The 13588-nt window shown below is 44.1% G+C and overlaps 1 protein-coding gene across 2 annotated transcripts in view; it reads left to right on the forward strand.

Moving 5' to 3' along the window:
• SND1 (staphylococcal nuclease and tudor domain containing 1) overlaps positions 1-13588 on the forward strand; it is a 407603-nt gene that overhangs the window by 230330 nt on the left and 163685 nt on the right. For both annotated transcript variants that reach the window (XM_070512822.1, XM_044754776.2), the window contains one exon: positions 3997-4069. In XM_070512822.1, coding sequence (XP_070368923.1) covers positions 3997-4069 — 73 coding nt within the window. The remainder of the gene's footprint in view (positions 1-3996; positions 4070-13588) is intronic.

The following is a 13588-nucleotide window of genomic DNA, read 5'->3' on the forward strand; positions in this document are numbered from 1 at the left end:
TAAACTGATGACATACAGTGTCAGTCGTGCTAAGGTGTGTGCCTTGGAGAGGGTTGGTTGTTAAGTTTTTCTGCCTGAACAAGAGAAACCAAAACCTAAGGGGAAACTATTCCTTTGCATATAGGGTGCTGAGATCCTAATCCTGTCGTGCTGAGGCAGTAGGGGTGATCTCACTTAAACAACATCCTTACTTGGCTTTGCATGGTTGATGGCTTTATCATTTAGTGGGAAGGCACTAGCATCTCATACAGGAGAATTGCAAACATTTAAAGAAAGAAAAGTGTTTTCCAATGATCTGGATCGGGTTCTTCTCCCACAGTGTAGCTTCTAGAAGCAACCTAGAAAGCTCAGTTTTCATCCCTCATCTGCCTTGTTACCTCTTTGTATGGTGGTGGACATATACTCACTTTTCCTGGCTGGTGATGATTTCTGTCCATTATTGACACCACTGCTCTTTGCCATCTTTGTACTGCTGCTGCTTGGAGAAGAAAGCCTCTGAGAGGAGCAGGCTGTGTTCTGCCCCACTGCTTCCTTTCTCCTGGCAGGCCTGAGCACCAGCCTGCCTTTGTGGGAAAGCAGCTATTAAGCAGACACAGCAGGAGAAGTTTAGAAGTCAGGCGTTTCATTCCTTGCCTAATGAAAAGGGATGTTGAGCTGTGGTTGCGGCCTGCAGAGAGAGGAGTGTGGGGAGGGGAGTTGGTGTCTGCTCTGTGGAGCAGGTATCAGTGGAAGCAAACCTCGTACCTGACTACCCTCCCAGAGCTCAAAGAGGGAGCTAGCCAAACCTGGCCCAGAGAAACTGGGTTAGGTAAGATGCAGGGGAAACCCCACTGAGAAGTAGTGACAAGGTAGCAGAACCTGGATCTCCACTTTTTTATTTACCATACATACAACTGTTAGTAGGCAGTCATGTCATATATGTGTATAGTCCTGGAACAAAGATGAATGTTCCCTTTGGCAAAGAACGTGGCAGTTCCACCACTCTTGGTGTTTGCTCATTACCTCTCTGAGATACGTGCATGAATTTCTACACTGGGCACTTCCCCCAGATACTCTCAAGGAGGTGAAGCTCTTGTTGTGGCATCAGCCTTGGGTCAGGCTGAAGCGGTTTTCTGGGGACGGCTCACTCGGGGTCATTGCATCAGTAGAGAAACAAGAACCAGAGCAGCCTCGGCACAGGGAAGGGGGGACCCAGCTAAACTAGGCCATTTAGCTAATTTCTCAGACTAAATTTTCTCACTGTTTAGTCCAGGTCTGGGGTACTATTCACACTTCAGAGTGCTTCCTACGTGGGCATTATTTGTACTTAGTATTTACAAATTATAAACTTTCAATGTTGCCTGTATTTTGTTAGGAACTAATAATAAGTGCTATTTCTCAGTTTATATGTATGATGTTACAATGCTGCTTTCTTGTTGCCTCCTGTATATGCCTGAAATTGATCTAATTTAGCAATCATATCTAAAGTATGAAAAGATGAAGTCTTTGAACAGTTCTCCAAAATGTATGCCTGAATGCAAATAAGTATCTGATAATATCCTTTTTAGGAATAAGGTAGAGAGCGTAAATAAGTTTTTCTTTTTAACATTAAGAAAATTTTAAAGAATTTGGTTGTTTTTAAATGTTATATGTACAGTATTATCCATGTTTTCTGGTTCGGGGTATTGGTTTTTGTTCCTTTAGATAGCATGTTTAATCTTGGTTAAGTCCTGAGTTTCTGCTTATGGCACCGAGCTACTCTGGGGTCACAGAAAGAAAGCAGAATGTTAGTTTACCACCTCACTGCTTTTGCCTTGAGAACCTCTGTTTTCTGACTTACTGCTCAGGCCATGTTCTTTTTTTCCTCTTGGTATATGAGACGCTCTCCAGCCCCCAGGACAAGCCACGGGTTCAGCAGTGCTCTCACATGAAACCGTCTGTTTGTAGGGCAGGTCCATTTATTTTGGTTGTCCTTGTTGTTAGAAGAGGATAAGGCTATCGGCGTTTTGTGCCCCCAGAGGCTGTGCAGAAAGCTTGGCAGGCCTCACCCTGAAGAAGGCGAGTTACAGTCGGGATGGCAGGAGCTTGCCTTGCCTCACAGAGGCTTCATTTCCAAGGCTGTTCCTTCGAGTTTATGGCTGCAAAATGGGGAGACCCTGTTGGTGGCAGAGGAGGCTGTAGAAACAGGGCACGGGCAGATGAATGCAGGGTTTCGGGAGGCGGGAGAGTTGGATCTGCGGTTAGCTTGCAAATCCCAAGGGACCAGGGACCAACCTTGAAAACCAGCCCTGGTCTGTGATCATTGACAGGCTCCGTGAATGATCAATCACTGGAGTAAGCTGTGAAAGGAAAAATTCTGACCCATTTGCAATTTCTAAAGCTGATTGAAGCCTTTGCTTCAAATTCAGGAGGAACTGTGGGTTCAAGGGGCTTGAAGGTGCAGTTCAGATCAGAGTGAGCATATGATATACATTTTTTTTTCTTGTTAATTCTGCACTTTGATTTCTTACTCTTATCATGGAATGGAAACTAGATAGTAAGGAAAGCGTTTGTTTGTTTCTGAAGAGAAGGCACTTCAGATCAGTTAAGTGAGAGATGGATCCCCTGGGATGGAGGGAGTGGTGAGCAAAGGATGAGAAAGACCTGAGCTCATAAGAAATACGACCGCACCACTTTGCACTAAGCAACGCCCAGCCAGTTTGGTTTGTGAGTTTGATTTAAAAAGTTAGGACCCTTGGGGCCAGCCCGGTGGCGCAGTGGTTAAGTGCACACGTTCTGCTTTGGCGGCCCGGGGTTCGCCGGTTTGGATCTCACGTGCGGACATGGCACCACTTGGCAAGCCATGCTGTGGTAGGCGTCCCATATATAAAGTAGAGGAAGATGGGCACGGATGTTAGCTCAGGGCCAGTCTTCCTCAGCAAAACGAGGAGGATTGGCAGCAGTTAGCTCAGGGCTAATCTTCCTCAAAAAAAAAAAAAAAAAATCCAAAAGAAACACCTGCAGAGTAGTGTCCTCTACTTCTGGTCGTCAGGTAAGAGCCTGAGGAGGAAAAAGTAGGAGTGTGGCTGCTGGTGTGAGAGTCTGACATGTTGACCCTGATCTGGGCGGTTTTCTCTACCCTTTCTCTGAAATTTGGAAACCCTAACAAGTCTAGTTAGCAGAGCAGGTACACCCCTGAATCTCTCTAAGTCTCAACACAAAAATGTTCCCTGCTTGGGTCTGCAGGCTCGCAGGCCACTTGAAGGTCTGTGTCTAAGAGTGGAGTGACTTAGTGATTCACCCTTTGATTCTGTGGTCCTTCATCGGTACAGGAGTTCAGACCTAGTGATGCTTTGGCTTCTGTCTTGAAGCTACTGCTCAACAGATGAGGAGATAAAAGGTGGGAGATTGGAGCAAACCACCCAGTGGTCAGGTGTGTGACGGAGTCCCAGAGTCCCCTGCTAAATCCACTGTTACTATAACCTGAGACCATCGGAAATGAGGCTTAATGTCACTTATGTAGCCTTTGCTAATTTTTCCCCCTCCTGTTAAATGACTTTTCTGTACAATATTGCTTCATTCAGGGTAACTTATCTTTTCACCTGGGAGGAACTTATTTCCATTAGAATTGGAACACTAGCTACATATTTTGCATTTAAAATGTTTCATATGAATAAACGCAGAAAGAAACATTATTACTTCTGTTTCTTAGGAGTGTGCTCTTCCAAGTGATTCTTCTTTTTGTGCCTGGAACAATGCCTTTAATTTGGAAACAAGTTTGAGAGCTCTGTCTGATTACCAGGCACACTGTTAGCTGAAACTAGCAGCCAAGTACTGGTAACTGGGCTCAGGAGGAGAGCAGGCCGCGTCCCTCCACCAGATACTCCTGCAGAGCCTGGCTGCTCAGGACTGTGCGCTGTGCCTTGTGTAGTGACAGCCCGCTGTGAATGACCTCTCTTCTCACCCCCTTTTCCCACCCTCCCACCCCATCCCAGTGTGATTTGTATTTTAATCGGGTTTTTTCTTCTTCCTTTACAGAGCTATTAAGAATGGCAAAGGATTGCATAGCAAGAAGGAAGTGCCTATCCACCGAGTCGCAGACATATCTGGGGTGAGTCGTGTCCCTGAATAGAGCTGTGTGGCTCAGAGGTGCCAAGAGCTTGGCTGCTTATTCACCAAAGGACTTAAGCTTATGTGTTTTCTGTAGCTTGTTTGTTTTCAGGCACTGAACGTGAATTTTTCCAGAGTGGCTGCTTATGCATCTATGGAGATCCTGTTTTATATTCTGGAAAAAGCAGAATTCAAACTAGGGCCTAAAACCTCCTTCTGTCTCTTCACCTGAACTCTTACTGTGTTGCTTTTCCATTTTTTAATTGTTGTGGATTAGAAGGTATTTCTTCCTAATTGTATTTTTAAAAGACCTCTTGTTTTTGGGTGTGTTTGGTTTGGTTTGGTTTTTTTTGCTGAGGAAGATTTGCCCTGAGCTAACATCCATGGCAATCTCCCTCTGTTTTGTATATCCATCGCCGTCACAGCATGGCCACCATCTATCATGTAGCTCAGCACCTGGGAACTGAACCCAGGCCCCTGAAGCAGAGTGTACCCAACTTAACCACTAGGCCATGGAGCTGGCCCCAAAATACCCTTTTTTAATCCTTGTTTAATTCTCACTATGACTGGAGAGTCTTAATGGAAAAAGGTCAAGTATAGATTTTAGGACAAGTTTAAGAATTATAATTTCCTCATGCCTTCTTTTCCTCTAGTTCCCTCTGCATGGGAGAAATGTGTAAGCATCCTTTGAGCTAATAGATATAAATGATATAAAAGGATGGAGGATGCAGATACTTTTTTGAGCTCTGAAAAGACTATGTCCAAATGACTATGTAGTGATTAGGATGTTACCCTTGCACATTTAGGATCTCTTCTGGCTTAATAGGTACCTTTGTTAGTTGAGAGGGTTTAGTCATTAATTCAACAAGTATGTGAGTGCCTACTGTGCCTGGAACTGCTCTAGGCACTAAGAATATAACAATGAACAAAACTGATAAATTCCCTACATGCAAGTGGGAAAGGGAGACAATAACAGTGGGCAGTGTCAGGGAGCAGCAACTGCTATGGAGAGAAATAAAACCAACTTAGGCACAGTGAGTGCTTCAGGCCTTGATTTTCATCGGGTGCCCAGGGAAGGCTCGTTGGCTGGCTCATCAATTCACCCCGTTCCTGGGGCATGCACCATCCATTTCAACTCCCCTAGTCACTAACGGTTAAGGAGGGGATCCAGGTCATGTGTAGGGAGGACCACATAACCCTGGGGAGATAACAGAGAAAGGGCTAGGAAATCTTAGCTCAGACACTTGGGAGCTTGCCTTGGGCACCAAGAAGAAAATGCTACTGTAAACAAAAGCTTCTAGACCTCAGCCTAGCCCACAGCAGTGATGAATTAGAGTGTATTATCTTCTTGTTAGGTTGTGTTCCTAAGCCTGGCTGAGGCTTTGCCTGTTGGTCTTTGTGATTACTTATAATAAATGTGTCTGGCCAGCTCTCCCTTGCCTGGGTGTAGTAGTACCTTGTTCATTGTAAGCGATGGGATTCTGTTGAACTTTTTTTTCTCTGTAGCCAGTCACTGCAGGTTACAAGTTGAGCAGTGTTACCTACATTAATTGGACTTCTGTCAAGAAGTTGTGTGTCTGTTTAATGAGTGAAGTACATTGATATGCGTTCTTTGTAACTGAGTCCTGAGAAGCCCAGAAGTCTGTTGCTAATGGCCTGTGAGCCACAGGTGACTAAGGTGTAGCTGCTAAAGCTGATTGAAACAGGTGCGACTCTCCCCAGGTGCGACTCTCCCAGTGTGATGGTATCAGGCCTGTTTTCTCTGTGGCTTCCCTTGCTGAGTTATTGTTTATGTATATATTTCTATATATATCTCCTGTGGCATTCTCAACAATGTTTTCCTTAATGTCATTCTTTGGGTGCTCCCGTTACTGTTGGAGTAATCAAAGGGCAATATTTTAGCTGTTCAACTGTAGGGGGAAAAGTTACAAGCACCTGTTTTGGAAAACACAATGCTGACCTCTCCACATGAGGGCCAGATACACCCATCCAAAAGCTTATGTCATGCCCACGCTTCAGGACCTTCCAGAAGCTGAATTAAGCCTCAGGGATGGTGCTCTCCTTTGGCCTGTGGAGTTCATGTTCTTGCTCAGCTTTCCCACTGGCAGTGAGGTAAAGGCTTCAGCAGGTTTTGAGGTAGAGGCGCACTTACTTCGTGGCTGTCCTTTTGGCAGCTGCCAGTGGAGCATCTTAATGATCTTTATTGCTATCTTTGAATCTTATGCCACCTCCTACCTTGATGCATTTTGGTGTTTTCGTATTTTTTTCTTTTTTAAAGATTTTCACCTGAGCTAACAACTGTTGCCAATCTTCTTTTTTTTCTTCTTCTGCTCCCCAAAGCCCCCAGGTACTTAGTTGTGTATTCTAGTTGTGAGTGCCTCTGATTGTGCTATGTGGGACACTGCCTCACCGTGGCCTGACGAGTGGTGCCATGTCCATGCCCAGGATCCAAACCCACGAAACCCCGGGCCACTGAAGCGGAGCGCACGAACTTAACCACTTGGCCACGGGGCCGGCCCCTTGTTTTTTTCTTATGGTAGCAATGGATCTTACAAAACTTGTCTTTGTATTTTTTCTTCCTTTTTTTTTTTTGCCCCTTCTTCTTAAACTGTAGCTCCATTTCCTACATTTCTTTATTCTCTTTTCTGTCTGGATATTGGATAATTGCTTTGCTCTTGTGTTATTTAAAAATAATTGCCAGTTAAGTCTCCCACAGTTATCACATAAATAAAAGAGGAAAGCTTGAGCAAGTGGGAGAGTACAAGTGGAAAAGCTGTTCCATTTAAACAGATGTCAGAATGACCTTGTCTGTCTTCATCACACATTATTCAGCTTAGATTGCAGGCTTTTTTTGGTGCCCTCTCTAATAGAGGAGGTTTGTCTCCCCCCTTCTAACCTTCCCTTCTTTCTGTCACGGTGTCGTGTTAAGTATGTGTGTGTGTTGGGTGCCCTTGTGCCATTTAAGTGAGATGTATGGGCTTTCAGCTTCCTGAAGCATGCTGGTGATGTTCCTGTCTAAGGGACAGGTGGGCATTAATCTTTAAAGTGTCCCTCCTTCCGCTCCCCTCCATCCACCTCCTCTTAGTTGCAGGTCGTGATAAATGGAAGTTTTTGTTGAGCTAACAGTATATGCAATATGCTGCCAACCTAATTGACTGCAAACTGGTGTTTGTGCACAATGCCTCTCCCCACCCTAATACACATCCTTGGGGGAGAAAAATGACATATATTAGCTCCTCACATTTTGTATGCTAAACACACTCAAATGTGCTGTATGGAAGAGATTATATCGTGATTGTGGGAGTTCTAGTCTTAATGGCCTCCAACTTTTGGAGTTGAGTTTCTCCCCATTGTTCATACTTCTTCTCTTGCATTTTTTTTTAAAGATTTTATTTTTTTCCTTTTTCTCCCCAAAGCCCCCCAGTACATAGTTGTATATTCTTCATTGTGGGTCCTTCTAGTTGTGGCATGTGAGACGCTGCCTCAGCGTAGCCTGATGAGCAGTGCCATGTCCGCACCCAGGATTTGAACCAAGAAAGCACTGGGCCGCCTGCAGCAGAGCGTGCGAACTTAACCACTTGGCCACGGGGCCAGCCCCTCTTCTCTTGCATTTTTAAAAATGATTTCACCAGGAAGGGTCAGAGTGCATTAAAATGCCTCAGTGGAGGGGCTGGCCCCGTGGCGTAGTGGTTGAGTTCAGTGCATTTCGCTTTGGCAGCCTGAGTTCACAGGTGTGGATCCTGGGCACAGACCTGCTCCACTTGTCAGCCATGCTGTGGTGGTGACCCACATACAAAATAGAAGAAGATTGACACAGATGTTAGCTCAGGGCTAATGTTCCTCAAGCAAAAAGAAAAAACAGACAGATTGGCAACAGATGTTAGCTCAGGATGACTCTTCCTCAGCAAAAGAAAAAACAAAGCCTCAGATAGAGTCTTAGAAAGTGCAAGACTTGCTTGGCTGACTTCTTGTGGTGGGAAGTAAGAAATCATAGGAGTGAGAGGATGACCACCTGCTTTGGCAAGTGAAATGCCAGCCTCTGGGTGATGAAACAAGGAGGGCTTTTTGTGTCCACTTGTCAGCTTTCCCTGGGACTGGACTGGTCATTTATTGGCTACTAAACATACTTTCTAACTTTGTGTTCTGCTATCCCAGTTGAGCCTCTTGCATCACTTCCCATATTGAGAGCTCGTTTCAGTTTTTTTACTTTTTGAAAATGTTATGGTGGCTTGCAACTTTTAGGTTGTTTTTGTTAATACAGGCGATTTTTCATATTAATGTTGACTGACTCTTGTGTTTTCCATAAGGTGCACAGCATCTGTGTGTTACACCAACTCCATGAACCCCACTTGTTGGCTAAGGCTTTATTAAACTTGGCTCTTATGCATCATTTACACCTGTTTTTAGGGTGACCACTAAGGAAAAAAGTACTGCCAGTCTGGTAATTTGCATCCTGAAGAAGTTACTAGTTTCCTTTATTTCCAGTTTTTCAAGGTGAAGGAAATGGAATATTATAAGTGCTGGTCATTGCTCTCGTTTCTATAATTGTCTGGTTTCCCTTCAGGCCAGGACTTTCCTATGAATGTGAAACCGACTAAGAGCTTGACTGGCTTGGCACTAGATCTGATTTGACTTGGAGGATGGTTCTGTGGTGACTGCTTCACTTCATACATCCACATTCTCATTATTAGTGGGGTTGGGTTTTCCCAGATCCGGTCTCTCCTCCCTTGCCAGCATACAAAAAGTTGGAATGTGCGCATCAGTGGAATATAAGGCTGTTGCTCATCTTAGGTTTATTATTGTTTTTGCTGTAGCCTGATCTGTAATAAATACAATCTCCTATAGATGTAGAGTGTAAAACAGGCAATAAAATCGGGCTGGTACATGGCTTACTGTTGTTCTGGTAAATCAGACAAATCAATTATGGTCCCCAGGTAGGAGAGCTCCCCATCCTCAGGTTGCACCCAGCATAGACCGATTTCCTCAAGTACCTCCCGCCCCTCCGCCTCCTCCCATTTGTGTGTGAGTGTTGCTCAGTGAGTCATAGTATCTCTTTCACTTTTCCTCTTTCCTGTTCTATCTTTTCATTCGTCTCTGGTGCATGAGGAGTTATGATGTTTGTTTGTTGACAGCCTAGGAGTGGATAGAGCCTAGACCAGCACCCTGTCCTCTCCAGTCATATTTCTAGAAGTCCCAGAATGGGACAGATTACTAGAATGGGGTTGTCCTTCTCCTGAACATTATCTGCCTTTTGGTGATATGGAATCCTAACAACTCATCAGTGAATTTCATTCTTGTTTGCTCTCTTCCTATTCTTACTTTCGCTAAATCTCTGTCTTTTCTGTTAACTGCTGCTGTGCTCACTTGGAAATTGCTTTCTTTGCTCAGGTACATACTAACTTTTTTGGACCCTTATCTGTCTATGACGGATGTTGTTGGAGATGCATAATATGACAGACAAGAATGTGCTTAAACCATGGCCTAGAGTGATCCAAAGACTAGCTCTGGGGGTGGGGTGTGAGGGGGTCAGATTTTCAGGTCCCTTTTACTCCATTATATCATGAAGACTTGCAGAGTTGACCAGTAACAGTCTAACTTGCAAATACAAAGGGTAGAAGTCTTCCTTTAAAATAAGTAAGTAGATAAAGAAATAGGCAGGATTTTCTCTAGCGTTTCCTCCTGCCCTCTTCCTTCAGTTCCTGGTTTTTCAGTGCCTTCTTCAAGTTGAATAGCCCTGTCCTCTTTTCCTCAGGGTATTTGGAGCAGTCCTCTTTTCTATAAGAGGCTTAGGGACCTTTACAGAATTTATCTTTCCTTGGCTCCCAGTGGAGTTGGACCTCGATAGAAGAGTTTAAAAATACTATTATTTTTGGCTAAACAGAAGTAAAAAGTGGTTTGCCCAGTAAGTTTCTAAAGTTCTTTCTAGCCACCTTTTTGTTTTTCTAATCCCTGATAATTTGATGGCACAAATGCCCATTTCTTTATTGTTTTGTTTTGTTTTGTTTTAATAGCCCTTCCCTCTCACGCTCCTGGAGCCTCGAATCACAGTCTAGTGTCCCCTTTGTGCCAGCCACACAAGGTCAAGGCCTGTGGTTCTGCGTGGTGGGTAGATGGGACCTGGAAGGGTTGCTTAGCACTAGAGCCCCATTCACACCATAGCCGCTGGCCCCATGGCTGGGCTCTGCAATTCCTACTCGGAAGATCCCAGAGGGCCCTGCAAGAGCCTGCCACCTGTCTGCTGACCTTGCTCTTTAGAGCAGGCACATGTGCTCCATAAATCTGACGGCTTCTTGTGGGAAAGCCATGGCTGGTGCTAATGGAACGTTTTGCAGTTTTCTTGCATCTTTCTTGAACTGAGCAGCTCAAGTTTTTGCCAATTTAGGGGCAAGTATTACTCTCTGTTCCATTCTTCCTCTACTCCTACCCAAAGGTTCTTGAACTCCAATTGGGCCATAATGTGCAGCTCATTGACTTTGATTCTCACAGCACAGAAACGTGCTCTGCAGCCCTGTGCACAAGGCACTTGTGGTGCCAAAGTGGAACTACCCTGGAAGTTTCTCCCAGGCTTCAGAGAGCGCTGAGGCTCTTTTCTTTCTCCTTTTCCTTTCTTCTTTTCCCCTCCCCTCTTTTCCCCCCCTCCTCCTGTCATGTCTTCTCATCTCCTATCCTCCAATCTCTCCTCTCTCCCTTCTTCCTTCTCCTCCCTTTCCCCACCCCGCCATGTCCCTTTCCCCCTCTCCCTCTGCAAAAGAGTTGACTGTCCGGATGTCCATAGGAGACCTTGATTGTGGCAGGGAGTTGGCTTTAGCTGGCGGCCCTCCCTAATGGATGGTTGAGGGCGTTGTTTTATTGTCCGTCGACGAAAATAATCCATAACCAATCTATAAATGAAAATTTGGGAGAGTTTATTCTGAGCTAAAATCTGAGGACCATGGCCTGGGGCTTTCTTCCTGAAGGAAGAAAGGGCACCAAAGAAGTAGGGTGCACAGAGTGGTTATATACCCCCCAGAGAGGATGTTTCACATAGGATTGAAATGTCCCTTTTACAATAGTCGTGACACTGCTCTGTCAGCACAGCGATTGATGGAAACAGCAGGTAGGTCTTCTGTCTCAGTGAACACAGCAGGGTGAGTGGTCACAGGTGAACTGGGTGGTCAAAGGTGAGCACAGCAGTCAGTTCCTAGCCTAAGGAAAGATGCTTATCCTTAAGGAAATGCCAATGTGGGGGGAAGTTGCACCTTTACCTTAAGGCCATTTGTTCTTGCCGTAGTAAATGTTTTAAAGCAGATATACAATGCTTGCTCAATGGCCACAGTCAAGCCCTTTTTGGAAAAAACAAAGCCAAGCTGAATTAGGTTTATACCCAATGGCTTCCTCGTATACTCCATTATATACTATTGCTTGCCATTTCTGTTTGTCACGTCTTTTGTCTGTGGTTCTTTTAGCCCTGCGAGTCCTGTGTGGCCAGTTCTTGTTTGTAAAGCTCTCCTATTCAAACTCTAGAACTGCAGTGATATGCCCCTCTCCTTCTAAAGAAATCGGAAAGCATTTATGCTTACCATGGGAATAAGAAATCTATCTTTCTCAGGTTGCACATGGTTCTGAGTGAAAATAGGAAAGAAATGCTGGAATTTTTTCAAGACTGTATTTCAGCATTTACCACAGTTGGTGGTTATGTTCAGCAGCTCCTTTTACAATTTAATCCACTTTTTGACTGAGCTCTGCTCCTTTTGTAGTTTTGTGGGCTTTTTTGCACTAAAGGACACTAAATTTAGGACATAGCCTCTTCCCTCTTTTATTGAGTTGCAAATATCAGAAGTTGTTAAAGACTTTGGAACTGGCAACATTATTGGCTATGCTTTCAGTGGACTTGTGGGTGCTGCCTGGTAAAGCCATTGTGGTTATCTGATTCTACAGAAGTTCCTTTGTTTCTGCCTGGGCTGTTTTGCATCTCTGTGGAGAGAGAATTTAACTTGTGTAGGCCTAATGGTGATGCAAATGATTCCTGTTGTACAAATGTGGCCCTGTATAGACACAATTGATTTCTGCCTTGTAGAGGAAATGACTTCAAACTTTTCATTTTCACTGTATAGTTTTACTCTACAGTTTGCCTCTTTAGCAAATTCACTTCAGCTTTCCTTCTTGCCTTTATATGTCTGTTCTTCAGATTCTCCTTTGAATCAGTTCTAATCCCTTTCTGATTCCTTTATTAATTAGTGGGTTAAAATAAAATTTTTGATACGTTCATTTTATATTTGTATAAAAGTCATGATTTTATCTGGTTGAAAATTATCCTTTAAGCGGGAAGCAATTGCAGAAATGAGAGGAATACAAAACCATTTATAACATTGGGCAGTAAGAGATCACGTAATTAACTTTTGAAAATCTTTGGTTTAGTGCTTCTGTATGCCTGGAAATGTGAAGGGTCATTTGGTTGTGAAAGTTCTTTTTAAAAAGAGAAAAGAAAGAATTCTAAAGTGAATATGTGTCTTTTATCTGCAGAATGCCTGGTTCTATTGCTGTATCTTGTTTGGCCTACCATTTTATTCACCAGCAGGCTTTTGTTTTGGGAAGTTCAGGCACCATAGCAGATTGAGGTAGAGTGATTGAACCTTGAAGGCAGGGCACAGTCATGACATTTGGTGAGTGTGTCCCAGCTCTGTAATTCAGCACCTCTGAAGACGTGTTTGATCAGGTGACTTGCCTGGAGGTGGAGCACTATTAGGGATTCTTTCTTTGTGGCTTCTTATAGTAAAACGTCTTTCCAGAATGATCGATAAACTTGATAAATCACCATAGTGAGTTCTGTTTTCAGGAAGTTTTCTGCCATAAATTTTTCTAGTTCGCTTCTGATTCCTTTTGTAACTATGACTTCACACACAGGAATTCGTGCAAATGAGGCCCTAGCTTTCCTTTAAGTCTCCTGAGCTTTGATGATTTTTTACTTTCTTCCTTTGTTCAAAGAAGGAGGAGGGGCCGGCCCGGTAGCACAGTGGTTAATTGCGTACGTTGCGCTTCGGCTGCCCGGAGTTCACCAGTTCGGATCCCGGGTGTGGACATGGCACCACTTGGCAAACCATGCTGTGGTGGGCATCCCACATATAAAGTAGAGGAAGGTGGGCACGGATGTTAGCTCAGGGCCAGGCTTCCTCAGCAAAAAGAGGGAGATTGGCAGCAGCTAGCTCAGGGTTAATCTTCCTCAAAAAAAAAGAGAAAGAAAAGAAGGAGAAGAAAATTAAGGGAGTCCAGGAGCGTTTTTTCCAAGCAAAGTGACATCTTTTCCCAAAGAGACTTTCCTCTAGCAATAGATTCTGCTGTTGCTAGTTCATGCTCTTCAGTTCTCTTTCCCATTGTCTGGGTACATGTGGGTATTGTTCTGTGATTCTATTTCATGGGTCCAAATTAATTAAATGAGCCCATTACAGGCTTGGTTAAATGAATGTTAGTGTATTTTGAAGGCAGTTGATAAAATTCCTGATTCCCAGATTCAGGTGTGTGATTGGGTTGTCTTATCTGTCCC

Source organism: Equus asinus, chromosome 1, assembly GCF_041296235.1.
Source record: "Equus asinus isolate D_3611 breed Donkey chromosome 1, EquAss-T2T_v2, whole genome shotgun sequence".
NCBI lineage: Eukaryota > Metazoa > Chordata > Mammalia > Perissodactyla > Equidae > Equus > Equus asinus.